Source organism: Cervus elaphus, chromosome 10 (genome assembly GCF_910594005.1).
Source record: "Cervus elaphus chromosome 10, mCerEla1.1, whole genome shotgun sequence".
NCBI lineage: Eukaryota > Metazoa > Chordata > Mammalia > Artiodactyla > Cervidae > Cervus > Cervus elaphus.
The window spans coordinates 40550131-40569056 of record NC_057824.1 but is presented as its reverse complement, the minus strand read 5'-3'; the positions used below and the strand labels follow the sequence as shown (position 1 = coordinate 40569056).

Sequence of the window (18926 nt, the reverse complement as noted above, 5' to 3'; positions counted from 1 at the left end):
CAGGAAGAGGCAGTTAGGACTGAATCTTTTCAATATTTATTTATTTGGCTGCATTGGGTCTAGTTGTGGCACACAAGCTCAGTAGTTGTAGGGTGCAGGTTTAGTTGCCCTGTGGTATGTAGGATCTTTGTTCCCAGGCCAGGGATTAAACCTGCATCCTCTCCATTGGAAGGTGGATTCTTAACCAATGGACCACCAGGGAAGTTCCAGGACTGAATCTGTTGCCCCAAACAAGTGGTGTCTCCACCTCGGCACCCCTCAGCTGCCCTGCACTTCCTATTTTTGAAGGAGAAGGACCCAACAGCCCCTGCGATATGTTGGATCTTTGTTCCCTTCTTGGGCCTCCCTGGGAGAGCCCTATGGCTTAGGCTTTGCCACTTTAGGCTCAGTTGGGAAGGCCTCATTACATTTTTTTTTAATGGCTTTATTTCATTTAATCTTTTGCTCTATGGCATGTAGGATCTTTATTCCCTGAGCAGGGATCAAACCTGTGCCCCTTGCATAGGAAGTGCAGAGTCTTAACCACTGGACCACCAGGGAAGTCCCTCATCACATTTTTGAACTGAAAGAGATCTTACGCTTTCCATCCTTTTGCAGTTGGGGACACAGACTGGGAAAGACTGAGCAACCTGCCCAAGATCTCACACAGGGTGAGAGACACTAGGATTCTTGGTTTCCTTCTGTCTTTACCACACCACTCCTGAGTTCCTTGCCAGCATCTCAGCCAGAGTTCTGGAGGCATCTCCCAGATAGGAACAGAGCAACCCAGTGTGAGTGAAGCCCAGGTACAGGATGAGTGACAAAGCCAACAAGGCAAGGGAAAAACCAGTGTGAGAGGAGAGTTCCAGGGCCAACAAAATCAAAGTTTGCATCGTCACTCTCTAGGATCTCCATCACCAGCAAAGGGGGACCAGAACAGGAACATCTGGGGTCAGTAGCCAGAGGGAATTGTGCTTGTCTATATTCCCAAGCTCTGCACAGAATCCCTCCTCCATCACCCTGTGACTCCATTATTCATCTACCACTCACTTCTTTGGTCAGAGTCCAGCGTTGCCCAGGTGATGGAAGCAGCCAGCCATGGACAGACAGACTTTCCTGCCACTGGTCAGGACAACCTTTCACCTCAAGTAGGATTAGCAAGGGCTTATGTCCTCGGTTGCCTTCTGACAGCTCAGCCCTGTGTCTGGCCTAACTTAGGAAGAAACCAGATTTGTCAACCTAAAGGAACTTCTGAAGGAAGAGGTTGAAAATTTTGGGGAAAGACACTGTTTAGGTAAACTGATGAACTGACTTGATTCCAACCTAACTGGCTCCACCAAGACCTCTCTTAGCCTTAAGTTCACTTGGAGAATTTGCCAACTGTCACAAGGGAGATGTGGGAGTGAGGAGAGACACCTTGGCAGTAGCATCTACCTTTTAATACCCTAAAGAAGCCATCCTGCCCTTCAGCACTGCCTGAGGAACACACAGCCTGCAATACCAGTTCTCAGCTCAGCCTCAAAGCCAGATCTAGACCCTGCCCTGAGCTTGCAAATTAAAAGTATTGTAATTACTACTTTCTGTTGAGTACTTTGAAGTTTTCAAGACTTGCTTAGGGCCCCCAAACCAAATCCAACTCCTCTGCTTCCTGCCCTCCTGACCCAACTTTCCTCCACTTAATTTTTGAGTGTCATGGACCACCTAAAGCCTCAGTCTTGCCCCCTTCTTAGCTCCTCACTCCTTGGTATGGATTCTTCCCTGCCAAAGATAGGGCTCCTTTTTAATTATTGGCTACACTGGGTCTTCGCTGCTGTGCATAGGCTTTCTCTAGTTGCAGCAAGTGGGGGCTACTCTCTAGCTGTGGTATATGGGCTTCTCATTTCAGTAGTTTCTCTTGTTGCAGACCATGGGCCCTAGAGCATGCAGGCTCAGTAGTTGTGGCTCACAGGCTTAGTTGCATCCGAGGCACGTGGATCCTTCCCAGACCAGGGATTGAACCTAGTCTTCTGAATTGGCAGGCAGAGTCTTAACCACTGGACCACCAGGGATCTACCACAGATCTTTGAGGCTCAGTCCGCAGAGCAAGTTAAGCCAGGAAGAGGGTTTTTCTAGGGTTTCTTTGATGCATCAGGAGAAATGCTTGTCTGTACCAGTGAAAACCTGAGCCCTATCCACATGGCCTATCCCTAATGTGTCCAAGCCATGTAAAGGGTATTGATTTGAGTTCCAAAGACCCCCTAAGTCCAGGCGGGGTGGTGGGGGGGGGGCTGATATATGTTTATGTGTATCTTTCTAGGAACAGTATGTGCAAAGACATTTATGATTCAGAGGCTAAAATCTGCCCCAGACCAGTATTTTTCAAAGTAAGGCCTTTCTGCTGCAGAATTACATGCAGTATCTTTTCAGAAAGCAGCTGTCTCCCTGGGCTCTGTCCCTAGTCTGTTGAATCAGTATTTCCAGGAATGGAATCTTATGCCTGCTAAAGTTTGAGAGGACGACTGCTCTGAACAGAAAAACTTATTTTTCTGGCTGCTCTTAGCTTTACAAGTGTGGGGGTTGGTCTCGGGGTGTGTTCTAAATGTGTCAGGCCAGCCGATGACCTTGCCATAGACACAGACTCCCATTTCCTTTGTTCTTCCCAAAAGGGCCTGTGCCATGACTGGTCTTTTCCTGGGTACCTTAAATCTTGAATATACCAGGGCATCGCTTGTAGCATCTGACAGAAGGACTTTTACTTATTTTTTTTAAGGTTTTTTTTTCTTTTTTTTTGACTATTATTTATATTTGGCTGCACTGGGGCTTTGTTGCTATGCAGAGACTTTCTCTAGTTGCAGCAAGTGGGGGCTACTCTTCGTTGTGGTGTGCAGGCTTCTCATTGCTTCTCGTTGCAGAACATGGGCTCTAGGGCACCTGGGCTGCAGTAGTTGTGGCACACAGATTTAGTTGCTCCTCAGCACATGATCTTCCTGGACCAGGGCTCGAACCCATGCCCCCGGCATTGGCAGGCAGATTCCTAACCACTGCACCACCAGGGAAGCCCCAGAAGGCCTTTCAGAGGGTTTGTCCGTTGCATGCGGGGAGGAAGCAGATCACAGAGGAGCCCCTCTCACACCGAGATCCTACCTTGAATGTGGGCCAAGCCACCATAAACCGAGGCTGCCCACTGAATGGCTCTGCCCCGGTGCTGCTGCACACCACGGGATGATTCTGTGGATAAAGTGGTTGCCCAACTCAGGACACACACACTCAGGGTCAAGTTGGAACCCTCATCAGAGGCTTCCCTGTGCTACTAGCCTGTCAATGCTATGGATGGGTGGCAGGCAGAGGCTGGCTGCCTCTCGAAGGCCCACTGATGAGAGAGGACAGGTGCTGGAGGAGGTTGCCTGGCAGTCGGTCATGTGCTAACGAGACTGAATTTCCATGTGGAAATACTGGTGCCAGAGCTGACTGAAGCCCTGGCCCCACTCCTGCTACTCATGGGGCTTGAGGCCTGTGCTATGAAGAGTGCAGGCAGGAGACGTCAGAGCTGGGGCTGGAGGGCTCACTATACACTTTGCAGGGGATGGCTGCTCTCTGGTGTGAATTTCCTGGCAGGTAAGAAGGTTGGAGGTCAGAGAGAAGTGTCTCATGAAGGTCCTTTGTGTACTTCGGCAATGATCAGAAGGTGCCCCAGGTCCCACTCTTCCCATAATCACTGCACTTGTAGGCTCTTCTGCCTGCGGACCCTCTAGTGCTGGGTGAGCCGTTCTCCACAAAGGTTTTTGGACAGACATCGGGATGGGAGAGAGGTATGGAGCTGGAAGCTGATCCCTTTTGGAGGGCAGAAAAGGACTTCTGCTTTATTAGTAGGAAGGTGTCTGTCTGTGATTGTTTGTAAGCCTCTACTGAGAACTGAGATTGCTTCTCTCCAGCCTTTGCCCATTTGCAATTCTCCAAATTCTCCTTCTCATCTCTTTTTGGGAGAATGGAAGATGTCATCTTTCCTCCCAACCAGTTTCCTTCCTTCCTTTGTCTGAGTAGGCAACAGGAGAACAATCTATGGTTCTTGCATCATTCATAAAGGGAGAATTTGGTTCATTAGTTGTCAAGAACAATAGTTTTAGCAGCAAGGGTAGAAACAGGTCAAGAATTGGATTCTATTCAGTTGTCTTTCCAGGGTCACTTTTCCTTTGATTCAAAGCTGCACCTATGTTTCTCAGGTTCCCTTTCTCTAGAAGCCTCTATCCAAGTCAGATAGGTCAGACAGGAGTGGAAAATTCTTAACTGCCTTAAAGGCCAGATGGTTCTCTATCCACTTCCCCTCCTGAATTCTATTACCCTCACCTGAAGGAATTCTCATAGGCTTCTTGCCTCCCTGTGAGAAAATCCAGGAACCAGGGACTAAGGCTCCAAGGGACTGAGTTAAACTCAGGCTTCGGAGCAGGTGGAGGGGAGAAGCAGGGTAACCGAAATGGAAGCAACCTTCTTTCTGCAGCAGGATTTCCTACCCCCTCCCCCGCCAACAACCTCCTCTGCCCCGGACTGGCCCCTTTGGGAACCTGGAACCTGTGAGAAAAAGAGAACTCCTGGAAAGGCGAGAGAGGGGAGCCAAGGGAGTCTGTCCTCAGACCCCTGTCTTTCATTCTTCAGAAAGATAAAATCTAATGAAAGGTAAATGAGGGCGGGAAAAGCCCTGAAAGTACAGGTCAGAGAAGACGAGAGACGCCAGGACCTCCCTCGCACTCCTCCCGGGGGCACTTCTGGAGCACGGAGGGGGTGGAACCGGCCTGCGAACCCTGCAACCAATCAGAAAGGGGCTTTGCGTTCCCTGGCGACCCTTAGCGCTTAGCAGTTGGTGTGGTGGGAAGAGGCGGGATGGTGAGAGCACGAGCTCCACCAACCAATCGCGGAGCTCCCTGGGGAGGAGGGGCGGTGCCTCTGGAAACTGGAGGCGGGGCTGTTTCCTTGGCAACGATCCTAGCCCTCCCAGAGCGGGGGAAGGGTGGAGATTAGGAGAAGCAGCGAGGTGCGGGGGGGGTCGACCAGAAGTGAGGGTGGGAGCGCCCGTATGGGGGAGTGGAGTTCAAAGAGGGGTGTCCCGGACTCAGGAGCCTCGATGAGCCTAAGTCGGGGGTGAGGGTAGGGGGCAGGTCTGTCCAGGTTCCCGAGGCGCGGCCAGAACTGACCCCAAGGCCCGGGAGGGGAGGGGAGCTAGACACCGCCCCCGCTGGCGCCGGGAAGCGTCGCTCCTTCTCGCTGACCTTGGTCTCGCTTGTTGCCTCGCCCTTGGCCACAGGCGCTGACGGACGCAGGGCACAGGAGACGGACACATAGGCCCTCGGGCGGACGGAGACCTACGACATAGGCACATAAACTGTCTCAGCCTCTCCCGCGGGCTCCAAGGCGCCCAGTCTTCCCCCTACCTCGACGCCGGGGCCATCCTGCCCAGGGTTAATGCCAACGAGTTTCCACCTCCAGCCGCTCCTAGAGAGGCCGCGAAGCTAGCCGGCGGGGGAAACTGGCCGCGGACGGACACTTCCTGTGCGGAGGGGAGGGGGTCGGCCAGCCGCAGCCCAGCCGGGGGCTGGGAGGCCAGACGACGGGGTCTCGGGTGGGGAGCGGTATCCGGGGGCAGCAAGGCGAGTCGTGAAGCCCCTCACCTCCGAGGCCACGACGCTTGGGGGCCTGCGAGGACCCCAGGGCAAGCTGAGACCTTGTGGGTGGGGGCGGGGCCGCGGGTAGGGGAGGGGCCCGGCGGGCCGGAGAGGCCCAGGGTCAAGACGTCCGGCCTCAGGGGCCGGGGCTGGACAGCCGGGTCCCCTGGCCGGCGCTGAGCGGGCGGGCGGCGAGGGCTCGGGTCTTGGGGCACTCAGACCGAGTCGCAGGATCGTCCACCATCGCCCCCGCCGCCGCACTGGGAGCCGGCGGGGATGGAACGGGAGGCGTCGCCGTGGGGCCTCGAGCCCCGAGATATGCAAAGTCCTGATGAAATGGGGAGCCCTGAAGGGTCCCTCAAAGGTGAGGGAGGGAGCGCCCCTCCGAGGAGTGTGCCTGGGAGCGGGAGAGGGGCTGTAGTGGGTGGGAGGGGAAGAAAGCAGGGGGCTTGGACACCTGGGACTTGGAGGAGGCGGGGTCGGGACCCGGTGGCCTGGGTTTGCTGAGGGGGAGGTGGGAATTTCAGCACTTGCCCAAGGGCCAGCGACCCTGATTGAGGAGGAGGGAAAGGTTTGTGGCAATTAATGGTGGGACCCAGTAACCTTCCAGGTCCCACACAATCTGGGTTTTTTGTAATTCTCTGATCCTGCAGGCAACATGAGTGAGAATGAGGAAGAGGAAATTTCTCAGCAAGAAGGCACTGGGGACTATGAGGTCGAAGAGATATCTTTTGGGCTTGAACCCCAGAGCCCTGGTTTTGGGCCACAAAGCCCAGAGTTTGAACCCCAAAGCCCCAGGTTTGAGCCTGAAAGCCCAGGTTTTGAGTCCCGAAGCCCTGGGTTTGTGCCCCCAAGCCCTGAATTTGCACCCAGAAGCCCTGAATCAGATTCTCAGAGCCCCGATTTTGAACCTCAGAGCCCTAGGTATGAGCCCCAAAGCCCTGGGTATGAACCCAAGAGCCCTGGATATGAACCCCGGAGCCCTGGGTATGAACCCAAGAGTCCTGGGTATGAACCCCGGAGCCCTGGATGTGAATCTCAGAGTCCCAGGTATGAATCCCAGAGCCCAGGGTATGAACCCCAGAATCCGGAGTTCAAAACCCAAAGCCCTGAATTTGAAGCTGAAAATTCCAAATTCCAGGAAGGTGCAGAAATGCTTCTGAATCCTGAAGAAAAGAATCCCTTGAGCATCCCCTTGGGAGTCCACCCCTTGGACGCCTTCACCCAGGGGTTTGGGGAACAGCCTGCAGGGGGCATGCCCCTGGGGCCCCCATTTGAGATGCCCACAGGGGCCCTGCTGGCTCCACCCCAGTTTGAGATGCTCCAGAATCCCCTGGGCCTGACGGGGACCCTTCGTGGTCCAGGCCGCCGGGGTGGCCGGGCCAGGGGTGGGCAGGGCCCAAGGCCCAACATCTGTGGCATCTGTGGGAAGAGCTTTGGGCGGGGCTCCACCCTGATCCAGCACCAGCGCATCCACACGGGTGAAAAACCCTATAAATGTGAGGTCTGTAGCAAGGCCTTCTCCCAGAGCTCTGACCTCATCAAACACCAGCGCACCCACACGGGCGAGCGGCCCTACAAGTGTCCCCGTTGCGGCAAGGCCTTCGCTGACAGCTCTTACCTGCTTCGCCACCAGCGCACACACTCTGGTCAGAAGCCCTACAAGTGCCCGCACTGCGGCAAGGCCTTCGGCGACAGCTCCTACCTCTTGCGGCACCAGCGCACTCACAGCCACGAGCGGCCCTACAGCTGCCCCGAGTGTGGCAAGTGCTACAGCCAGAACTCCTCCCTGCGTAGTCACCAGAGGGTGCACACTGGGCAAAGGCCCTTCAGCTGTGGCATCTGTGGCAAGAGCTTCTCCCAGCGCTCGGCACTTATCCCCCATGCCCGCAGCCATGCCCGCGAGAAGCCCTTTAAGTGCCCCGAGTGCGGCAAGCGCTTTGGCCAGAGCTCGGTGCTCGCCATCCACGCCCGCACCCACCTGCCAGGCCGCACCTACAGCTGTCCCGACTGCGGCAAGACCTTCAATCGCTCCTCCACGCTGATTCAGCACCAGCGCTCGCACACGGGCGAGCGGCCTTACAGGTGCGCCGTGTGTGGCAAGGGCTTCTGCCGCTCCTCCACGCTGCTGCAGCATCACCGGGTCCACAGCGGGGAGCGGCCCTACAAGTGCGATGACTGTGGGAAAGCCTTCTCTCAGAGCTCCGACCTCATCCGCCACCAGCGGACCCATGCGGCCGGCCGGCGCTGACCCGGGGCCCCGTCGGGGTTGGGGAGCTGGTGGGCAGAAAAGAAGCGGACAGGGAGCTAGAGCAACCTTGCGAGAGAATAGTGGAGACCCTGGAGGAGAAAAGAGATTCTAGGAGGTGAGGGGGCCAGGGTGGAGGAAGTGACATGCCCTGGAGAGTTGTGGGAAATGGGCTATGAAGAGGGGTTGGAGGGAGGCCAAGCTGGCAGCCGGAGGCTCTGGGAGAGATCGAGAAAGAGGTCAGCGGAGAGCTGGTCTCAGCAGCAGCATGCCCCTTGGTGGAAGCCTGGCTTGGCAAAGTGCTAGATGGGGGTGGGGGGAGGGGGGGCCGGGTTAATTAGATTGGGTAGCTTAGACTGGTAGCTACTGAGACCCTCATTGAATCAGGAAGGGGTGAGGGGAGGGGGGGCCAAAGTGGGGCCTGGCTTCTGAGCGCAAATCCCTGCCTCTTGTCTTCCTCAGGCTTTGGAGCCCCTGAATTTGAGTTCAATAAAAACCTTTATGTGATAAAAGAGACTTGTCCTTAAATTATGTGTGTGGGTAGTGCCCTGGGCATTGAGAGACTCTAGGTCATAACAGCAGCCAACGAAGCCATAAGGCCTTGTCTGGGAAGTCGTTTTATGTTCAGTGTTTCACTGGAATCCTATAATCTGAAGCACAGGGGACATGACTTGCCCATATCTGCTCAAGTTCATGTCCTGTGCTTTGAATCCTGCACAAATGCGAAGGGGGTTCACTGTTGGTGTGAGAAAACTCTCAACTTTGTTCGCAAACACAGACGGTCTGTCCTTGGGCCAGAAAACAGACCCTGATTCTCATATCCAGGCCTAGAGCTTGCATTCCAGCATTCCTGGGCTCCCAGCACCCGGCTGGGCCATCCCCTCCCCCTCCCAGCTGGCACCTCTAGCCACCCTTCTGTACACACACTGACCGTGTGTCAACTGCAGGGAGTGTCTCCAGTTCCAACCCCACCCACGAGGGAACACACCGGATCCAGTATGAAGGTTAGACAGCTTCAGGCTTTAAGACCTTCCCACCAGGCTGGTCCTTTTTAGGACCACCTTGTTACCACCCCACCTTTCTCCTACTTTGCTTTCGTATCTGAGTCTCAGCCCTCCCAACACTCAACTTCTCAGGAAATGATGGAGAGTTGGTGCCATCAGTCTGGGGGATTCTGGAGTGTAGCCACTCATGACCTTAGTTGAGGAGGTGAGGCTGCACCTTAGGGAATTACCCAGCTGCCGGACACACCTTGAGATGAACACTTGCTGAAGGCTGGGCAGTGCCCTGGGAAGGAGACATTCAGAGCATGTCTGCCTGGCACCACCTGCCCCCAGCAGCTCAGCCTCACAGGCAGGTGGGGAGTCATGGCTCCATGAGGCCTCTAGGGCCCCAGGACCCTGACATCACCCTCGGCCCCACGCCCATCTTCACAGCTGCCTTAGAACTTGTCAAAAGCAAATAACCTCTCTAAGTACATTTCAATCCAACCTCTCATGATCTACAAACCCTGGAAAGGGCCCTAGACACGTAGTTCAGTACAGTTTGGTGTGTTTAGTGGTTTCCAAAGTTTAGATGATTTTGGAGACAGAACATTACTTCGCAAGGGAAATCACAGTTTCTTAAAGGCCTTTGTAAAATGTATGCATATTTCTGTACAGACACCCTACTACACACAATTTCAGATAGTAAAATCTCCAGTTCTCACATCTAATATGGTTCATAGATGTTGAACAGAACTGCATTTGAATATCTGACATGATATCCCATTAGCAGACATTTAGTGCAATATTTATTTTAATTATACAATTCAATCTCCTTATTTTGGAGGTGGATTTTTCTTTGGCTCCAAAATGTAGGTGCTTGAAAGCTAGAAGGCCTGGGCACAGTGCCTGTGGTGTTCAACTGCAGCACCACAAAGTAGCCTTGGTTTTTTTGTTTTTGTGTTTTTCTTTTTGGTCACGTTGTTTGTGCTGGATCTTAGTTCCCCAACCAGGAACTGGATCTGTGCCCTTGGCAGTGAAAGTACTGAGTCCTAACCATTGGACTGCCAGGGAATGGCCAGTAGTCTAGGTATTTAAAATCGGTTCAAATGAGGATGCAGATGTAGATGCTCGGCTCCTACCCCTCTCTTCGTGACAGCTCCTGGGATACCTTCAGTTGCCAGGTGGTGCAGACCAGACCCAGAAAGGACATGTGTGTTCTCCAGCGTCCAGGCAGAAGGGATAATGGAAGATCTAGGTCTCCAGCACCAAGTCTCTTGACTCTTGGTCAACCTGTTGCTTTTTTTTTTATGATGATCATTTTGTTTATTTATTTACTTATGGCTGTACTGGGTGTTGCTGTTTGCATGGGCTTTTCTCTAGCTGCGGTGAGTGGGGCTTCTCTTTGTTGTGGTGCTCAGGTTTCTCACTGTGGTGGCCTCTCTTGTTGAGACATGCGGAATCTTCCTGGACTAGGGATCAAACCGGTGTCCCCTGCATTGGCAGGCAGATTCTTATCCACTGTGCCACCAGGGAAGTCTCAGCCTGCCGCTTTTACTATGCCCTCCTGCTTCCCCTGTGGCTCAGCTGGTAAAGAATCCTCCTGAAATGTGGGAGACCTGGGTTTGATCTCTGGGTTGGAAAGATCCCATGGAAAAGGGAAAGGCTACTCACTCCAGTTTTCTGGCCTGGAGAATTCCATGGACACAGTCCATAGAGTTGCAAAGAGTTGGACATGACTGAGCGACTTTCACTTCACTTCACCTGCACAACAGACCGGCCACTTCTGTCCACCACCATTAGTGCTTACATGCTAGGAATAGTGCTAAGCAGCTTGCACATGTTACTTAATGCTCAGAGCAGCTGTGAGCTATTATTCCCATTTAGCAGATGAAGAAATGAGCCCCAGAGAGGATAAGGAATTTGCTCTACATGATACAACTAGGAAGCTGAAGAGCCTGGTTTCCATCCCTTCCTAAGGATACTAAGGGCTTCCCTGGTGGCTCAATTGGTAAATAATATGTCCACAATGCAGGAGACTCAGATTTGATCCCTTGGTTGGGAAGATTCACTGGAGGAGGAAATAGCAACCCACTCCAGTACTCTTGCCTGGAGAATTCCATGCACAGAGGACCCTGGTGGGCTACAGTCCATGGGGTCGCAAAGAGTTGGACACAACTGAGCAACTAACATTAATAATACTAAGAAGTTATTTACTTTTTTCACTCTCTTTCTCCCACAAGGAACAGTTTTCTAAAAGCTGCTTGACATATGATAACATACATCATAACTTTGATGCCTTGCGTGGAATGTGGACTTGGGTGTTCTTATGTTTTTAATTTTTCTCCATTTTAATTTCTAATTGGATAAAACCAATAGATTTGATCCATATACACTTAGGGTCACTGAATCAAACCATTATGGAATGACAGCTTACGGTGAACGACGTCAGATTTGTGATCTCCGAAGATTTAGCTTTGGGATCAGGGACCAGTCTTGATCACTCAAGAGCTTTTGTGTAGCAGAGTTTTATTAAAGTGAAAATCACGACAGAGAAAGCTTCTGACATAGACATCAGAAGGGGGAGGGAGAGTGTCTCCCAGCTAGTCTTATCAAGGCCTTATATACTTTAACAGACCCACTCCCACAACATAAATCTTAAATTAATAAGATTAGAACTAACAGTAGAAAAGTCTTACTAGACCCACTCCCACAATATGCTTTTTAGTCGGAAGGTTCTTAGAAGGAAAAACATGCTCTTGAGCAGGATACATTGTTGTTATATAGTTTAAGATGAGTTGTCTTGTGTAATCATTGACTCTGTGCTTAAAGAAAACAACATTTTATGTGACTAAGACAAAGCAATGTAGAAAAAAACAAAAAGTTTGTCCTTTTCTCCTCCTCCATCTAGTCAAGGCTATGGTTTTTCCAGTAGTCTTGTATGGATGTGAGAGTTGGACTACAAAGAAAGCTGAACGCTGAAGAATTGATGCTTTTGAACTGTGGTGTTGGAGAAGACTCTTGAGAGTCCCTTGGACTGCAAGGACATCCAACCAGTCCATCCTAAAGGAAATCAGTCCTGAATATTCATTGGAAGGGCTGATGTTGAAGCTGAAACTCCAACACTTTGGCCACCTGATGCAAAAAGCTGACTCATTGGAAAAGACCCTGGTGCTAGGAAAGACTGAAGGCGGGAGGAGAAGGGGACAACAGAAGATGAGATGGTTGGATGGCATCACCGACTCAATGGACATCAGTTTGAGTAAACTCTGGGAGTTGGTGATGGACAGGGAGGCCTGGTGTACTGCAGTCCATGGGGTCGCAAAGAGACACAACTGAATGACTAATACTTTCACTTTGGATGAAAACATCCACTTTTTCCCTCATGTCACATCATATTGCCTCCTCAGAGAGACTTTCCCGATCACCTATGTAAAAGGGCCCTTTCCTTCACCCCCTAACCCCTTACATTGCTTCATTTCTTTCATGGCCCTATCCCTACCTAAAATCACATTTCTACTTTTTGCTCTGTTCTCCCACTGGAGTGAAGCTTCTTGAGGGCAGGGACTTATCTGTTATGTTTACTACTATGTCCTCAAACTCAGCCCAGGGCCTGAGACAGAGTGCTCAGGAAATCCTGAATAGAACCTGACTCTTGCTTCACAAGGCTTATAGATCATTCCATATACTTTTAGCAGTTCTGTGATACTCCGTTTTTTTCTTTTAACTTGATATGATGAGATTTCCCTGGAGGAGGGCATAGCCATCCACTCCAGGCAAGTTGCCTGGAGAATCCCCATGGACAAGGAGCATGGCGGGCTTCAGTGCACAGGGTGGCACAGAGTTGGACATAACTGAAGCGACTGAGCACGCACAAGCATGATGAGATTTAATTTTAATATTATTTTTTTGGCCATGTCACATGGCATACAGGATCTTAGTTCCCCGACCAGGAATGGAACCTGTGCCCTTTGCAGTGGGAACGTGGAGTCCTATCTACAAAACCACCAGGGAATTCTCCTGTGATACGCCTGGTCAAAACATTTTTTCCCCTCTTTGGGAAAATGAGCCTCACTTCTTCCTTCTTGATGTCTTGCTTTGGAGTCAGCCCCATGGTTCCTTGGGGGCTGGACCAGAGGGGCATTGATGAAGTGGAGAGGCTGGCAGGCTCTGAAAGAGTGTTCTGGGGTTTGTGTGTCCGGCTCAGGAATGCCCACTTACTCTGCTGTAGACAGAAAGGAACCATCGAAGGTCACTGCTTGGGGAACAAAATGTTGCTTGTCACCTCCCAGGTCTGGACAGGAGCTGGCCATACCCAATATTCACCTGGAATCCTACTGACCACAAGAGGGCAGCAGTGACCAGTCCCCTCTGTTCCTTCTGAAGGTAGAGGTGGTTTCAGGGTCAAGGCCCTACAATTGATCGCTTTTTTAAAAAGAGGGGGTGGTGGGCATAAATGGACAATACCTCAATTAAAAAAAATTTTTTTTACAACTTCCATGGTGGTACAGTGGATAGGAATCTGCCTGCCAACGCAGGGGACATGGGTTCAATTCTTGATCCAGGAAAATCCAGCATGCCTCGGAGCAAGTAAGCCCACGTGTGGCAACTGCTGAGCCCATGCTCTAGGGCCCATGAACTGCAACTCCTGAGCCTGTGTGCCACAACTACTGAAGCTCACGTGCATTGATTCTGTGCTTCTCAACAGAAGAAACCACCAAAATGAGATGCCTGTGCACAGGAAGAAAGAGTAGCCCTGATCTGCTGCAACTAGAGAGGGCCGGTGTGCGGCAATGAAGACCCAGTACAGGCGAAATAATAAATTAATAAATAAAATTTAAAAGGGGGGTTGTCTACCACCCCTGTTTCCCCAAAGCCGACCTGGGATACTGGTGAGCTAGCTTCTTTTTTGGGAAGCCTGCTCTCCCACTCATGGCCGTCGAGCACTTGGAATCTACCCAGGATCCACTGGCATTATCACCGGTGACCTGGCTCGGGAAGCCACGGGGAAGTCACAGCCTGGTGGCCAGCCTGGCAAAACCAACTGCAGCTTCCAATCCTGAGTGACCAGCAGCAGCCACCAGGCTTCCTTCCAAGGCACAGGCTCATTAGAGACCCCTCCTCTCCCATCCCCTCTCCAAGACTAAGCAGACTGCAACTGCAGAGACAGCTGGGCTTTTAATATGAAAACAGAAAAATACCAAGAAGGAAGTTGAGAGAACCCCACCCTTTACCTTCCAAGCCACACAAAAGCCTTCCTGATGTCCCATAACCCTTGCCTTGTACCAAGTGGAAAATAATCTCCAAGCAACAAGTAAAAAAAGGCGGGGTGGGGGGGTGGGGAGGTGGGGTGGGGGCGTAATGTCAACGAAGGTCTATTCTCACAGCTTAATAAATGTTCAGTGCCTCTCCCTAACCTGTCCTCATTTTCTGTGCCTCTCTCACTGCTTCTTCTTTTTTAAAAAATATTTATTTATTTATTTGGCTGTGCCAGGTCTTAGTTGCAGCACACAGGATCCTTAGTTGCGGCATGTGGGATCTGGTTTCCTGATCAGGGATTGAACCTAGGCCCCCTGCATTGGGAGTGCAGAGTCTTAGCCACTGGATCACCAGGGAAGTCCCTCTTGCTGCTTCTCTTCAATTAACTCACAATATCAGGCATAAGTCAGTTTCTGAGGGTCATCACGGCAAAAAAGAAGAAGAAGGGGAAGGAGAGGAAGAAGCGGAAGAAGGGGAAGAGGAAGGAGGAAAAAGAAAGGAAAGAAAACAACAACCAAAAAAATCTGACTGTTTTGGGCCCACTTAGTGGAAGGGTTGAGGAGGAAATGTTCATTTAATTGAGTCATGCTGGAATGTTACACCAGTAAAAAAAATCACAAAATTGGCCAGAATTTCACGTTTATTTGCTAAATACATACAAGCATTGTGGCTGGCACTGGGAGCCAAGTCATTGGACATAGTTTCCATCTTTGAGCTCACACTGTCACAGCGGGGGCCACGGTGGGATGTGATGGGGTCCTGGGGTGGGGGGCTGTGGAATGAGGAGGCAGGAGCCTAGGGAAGGCTGAGCCTCGATGGATGAGGTTGCCAGGGGGCCCACCCAAACTTTTTTTCCTGTCTTCCCAAGGGTACCCTCACTAATGCAGTAAAACTATGTCAAGCACCTACTATGTATCCGGCTCTGTGATATCACCAGGAGTCCCGAGGTGAACAAGACAGCTATGATCCTCACCCTCATGGAGTTCATCGTTTAACTTCAGAGACAGATATGAAGTAAATCATTTAACAATTAACAAATATGATCAGTGCTATGCAGAATAAGTATGGGCTGTGTAAGCGTGTATAACATGGGAGCCCAACTGAACTGGGGCTGGGGGCGGGTGGTGCTGCTCTGCGAAAGTGATGTGTGAGCTGAGAGTTAGGCAGGAGGAACGCGAGAAGAGTCTGAAGTGAGAAGTGAGAAGAGGCTGGGTGAAGGCAGTAAACCAGGAAGGAGCCGTGCAAGTGAAAAGGCTGGTCACCTCAGGAAGGAAGGTGGGACATTTCTAGAAGAGTCTAGGAGGAAAACAGGGGCCCCGTTTTGCAGATTTTGGAAGGCATATTAAGGAATTTGGTTGTTAGTCAAAGGCCCTGGGGTTTGCAGGAGCAAGGTAGTGACACAGATGAGATTTGCTCTGGCAGGAGAATTAAAAGCTGACAGGATTCCAGGGAAGGCAAGGCAAGGTTCTGGGGAGGAGGGCGTGGTCTGAGGTCTCTGAGGACATCCAGGCACAGGTGGGTATGACAGCCTGGAGTGTTACTAGGTCCTGAGATGACCATTGCTCCAAATTTAGATCAGATGTTCTCTTCCAGGGGAGGAAACTAACAGGGGCTGGTGGGAAACAGGACATGTGATGATTACAAGGCCTCACCTCTGTGGCTTTCCTGGTGCATCCCTAAGTGGGTCTTTACCACAAGCCTGCCCAGGAGGCAGGAAAGGGCCCATGTTCAAGATAGGGAAAGTGAGGCTTACGGAGGGGCAGTGACTTGCCCAGGAACACACAGCGAAATTCAGGTAGAGGTAGGCTGGTACCAGGCACCCCAAGTCCAGTCCTGGGCCCTCTGCATATGGGCTGCACCTCAATCTCCACCACTTCCGTCCTCATCTTCTGGACAGGCATCATTCTTCTGGAGGGGCTCCAGGCAGCTTGGGTCCTTGAACTCTTTCTCCATCTCCGGCTGCCCAGCATCTTCTCCAGGGATTTCACTGGAAGCATCTACATTGGCCTCCATCTTCTCCTTCAGGTTCCGTTTGAAGAAACCAACCTGCAGGAAGACGACACTGGAGTGAACCAAGAGTCCGCAGAGCCCTAACTTCTGTTCATGCTTCACGTCCCAACTCAAAGGCCGCCTCTCTTGAGAGGCCTTCCTGGACTTCCCCAGCCTAGGTCAGGCTCCTCTGTTACAGGCGGCAGAGCATGTTCGCGTCTGTCTGCTGTAGAGACTGGGAGCATCTCAGAGGCATGGACCATGTGTGTGGTCTGCGCCTCTGTATCCCAGTGCCTGGCCCTCAGTACGTGAGAAATTCCTTCTTCTCCCTGGGTACCCAGGTCTGGCTTTGCCAGTGCTTGTTGAGGGATGGAGGCAAGTCTTGCTTGCTCTTTGGGCCTCAGTGGGCTTATCTGTAGAAGGAGGAGTAGGCTGAGGCCCCTTCTGGCTTTAACACCCTCTCGTTTTGGTGTTCTGCTCCCTGACTCCACTCAATTCTGCTTTCCACAGCCTGGTTGGGTGTCTGTTCTTCCCAGAAGTTCTTACCTTGTACAGAGCTATGAAAATCAGAAGCAGCAACAACAGCCCCCCGATTCCACTCAGCACGTAGAGATAGAGCATCTCTTTCTCATATACAAGGTCCACCTTCATGACGACCTGTGGGAGAGGAGAGACAGAAATGCGGGGAGGAAGCTCTTCCCATCCTGGATGCAACGTGTGAATCTGGTCTCAGACCCTAGGTCTTAGCTTTTCCCATCTGGACTGTGTCACGCAGAGCGCGGGGCTCCAGCCCAGACCCTCCCTCTCTAGTACATCTCCCACCACAGCCACTGGAATGAACCGGCAAACCTGCACCTTGGCGCCCCCGCTTAAGCCCCTAAAAGGCTTCGCTCAGCCCCAGGATGAGATGCCAGAATCCCAGCTCAAAGCCTGCCGGAATCTGGCTTCTGTTTACTTTTTCAGCTATCCCTTCCCTTCTGCTCTGAGCTCTCTGCTCTTATTTTTATTTTTCCTTTATTTTGGCCATGCAGCCCAGCCTGTGGACTCTTCAGTTCCTAGACCTGGGGTCGAACCTGCGCCCCCTGCATCGGCTGCGCCGTCTTAACCACTGGACTGTCAGCGGAGTCCCTGAGCTTCCCGCTCTTAAACCCACCTTGCCTGCTCCCTCAAAGCTGGGCCCTGCACGTGCTCCTCTCTCTGCCCGGGGTGCCTTCCCATCATGCCCTGTCTGCGAGGTGGGGGGCCCCTTGGCTGAGCTGCCGTCAAACACATCCTGACCTTATGGTTGGTCTGTCTGCCCCAGCGGTGGTGGGGAGCTGCGCCAAGGCCCGTGCCTCTGGCTGAGAGGAGTTTCTTACGGCGCTAAAGCCCCAACTTTCTCCTCCATGGCTTCCCACACTCCCAGCTTCCGCTCTCCTAGCTCTGCCCTGGGGCTCCTCCCGCCCCTCTGCTCTCCCCTGTTCCCGGGTCTCCTGAGGAGGCAGAGATACCTGGGCCATGGAGGCATTGCTGCCATAGAGGTGAAAGTGCTTGCTGCTGTTGAAGGAAATGGAGAGGGAGCTGCAGAGGCTCAACGTGGAGGAGGCCTGTGGGAGGCAGGGGTGCAGGAGGGGCAGACATCAGGCCAGAGGGAAGGACGACTCAGGACCTCCTGACCTCTGCCCCCCAGCGCAACTCAAGGGGCAGAGGCAGCGGAAGGGTCCTGGTGGGCACGCTGTCTCTACCCCATTCTCTCCTGGAGTGTCCTAATGTGCCGCTCGTTACTGTGGAAAGGAGGTTTTTCCTACACAGAACTTGTAAGAACCATCTGTGAGTGAGTGAGTGATAGTCACTCAGTGGTGCCTGACTCTTTGAGACCCCATGGACTGTAGCCCGCCAGGCTCCTCTGTCCATGGAATTTTCCAGGCGAGAACACTGGAGTGGGTTGCCATGCCCTCCTCCAGGAGATCTTCCCGACCCAGGGATTGAATCCGGGTCTCCTACATCACAGGCAGATTCTTTACCATCTGAGCCACCAGGGAAGCCCTGAGAATCATCTATCGGCCCATGAAAACAGTACTGCAAATTTTAAACAAATCTTGGTCCTCTTTCATCTGCAACTGTGTAAATGTGGGGACATTTCCTCAAGACAGAACAAAAAAAGGCAGGTCTGCTGGGAGAACCCACCCCCAACTCTTGAGCCCATCCCCCCAACCATTTGGGGTCTGTGGTCAGCGGGTGCTTGCTACCTCGATCTTCCCCCTCAGCTCCACCTTCCCGATCACTTGGACAAGGATCTCCTGTCTGAAGTCAACTGGGCAGCGGAACTCGGCTCCAAACGAGCAAGGCTGACACGAAGAAGGAAAGCAGAGGGTCAGGGAGGTCTCTTCCCACCTGCCCCCTGCCCAGCCCCTGCCCCAGTTGCTGAGGTCATGGCTGGTACCTCAGCCACATCCGATGGACTCTCCAGATTTTGGGGGCTGCAGTTGACTGGAGGCTCCTGAGAAGGACAAGGCAGGGTCTTCAGTTAGTCCAGAGCTGAGAGGATGCCAGCCCCTTGAGCCCAGATCCGTTATTCCTCCCTACCTCTCAGATACCACCTTGTCTCCCAGTTCTCCCCTCTTGGTTCTTGGCAGCTTCAATCAGTCTCACTCCCATCCCTACCCATCTGTCACCCCTCGTTCCCCGTCAGGAGCTCCCCCTCCCAGATCTGGGCGCCCTCCCCTGCTCTGGGCTGACTCACCATCTGTATACTCCACTCGTGGGTGATGAGCCCCTCACTGTGCAGCCGTGGTATCCTAACCAAGGCCTCCAGCGGGGGCACGTTGTCGTAGTTAGTAGGCTGGATCCTCACCT

The 18926-nt window shown here is 52.4% G+C and overlaps 2 protein-coding genes across 3 annotated transcripts in view; one reads left to right on the top strand and one right to left on the bottom strand.

Moving 5' to 3' along the window:
* The first annotated feature begins 4926 nt into the window (after nt 1–4926).
* Nucleotides 4927–8372, top strand: ZNF768 (zinc finger protein 768). Its single transcript, XM_043914751.1, has 3 exons — nt 4927–4984; nt 5255–5976; nt 6266–8372. Exons 2-3 carry the CDS (start codon nt 5889–5891, stop codon nt 7861–7863), a joined length of 1686 nt encoding a protein of 561 aa, XP_043770686.1. The 5' UTR covers nt 4927–4984; nt 5255–5888; the 3' UTR covers nt 7864–8372.
* A 6352-nt stretch (nt 8373–14724) lies between these two features.
* ITGAL (integrin subunit alpha L) overlaps nt 14725–18926 on the bottom strand; it is a 43609-nt gene continuing 39407 nt past the window's right edge. For both annotated transcript variants that reach the window (XM_043914748.1, XM_043914749.1), the window contains exons 26-31: nt 18814–18924; nt 18514–18570; nt 18320–18418; nt 17582–17677; nt 16638–16748; nt 14725–16148 (exon numbers count right to left, since the gene is read on the bottom strand). In XM_043914748.1, coding sequence (XP_043770683.1) covers nt 15963–16148; nt 16638–16748; nt 17582–17677; nt 18320–18418; nt 18514–18570; nt 18814–18924 — 660 coding nt within the window. In that variant the 3' untranslated portion in view covers nt 14725–15962. The remainder of the gene's footprint in view (nt 16149–16637; nt 16749–17581; nt 17678–18319; nt 18419–18513; nt 18571–18813; nt 18925–18926) is intronic.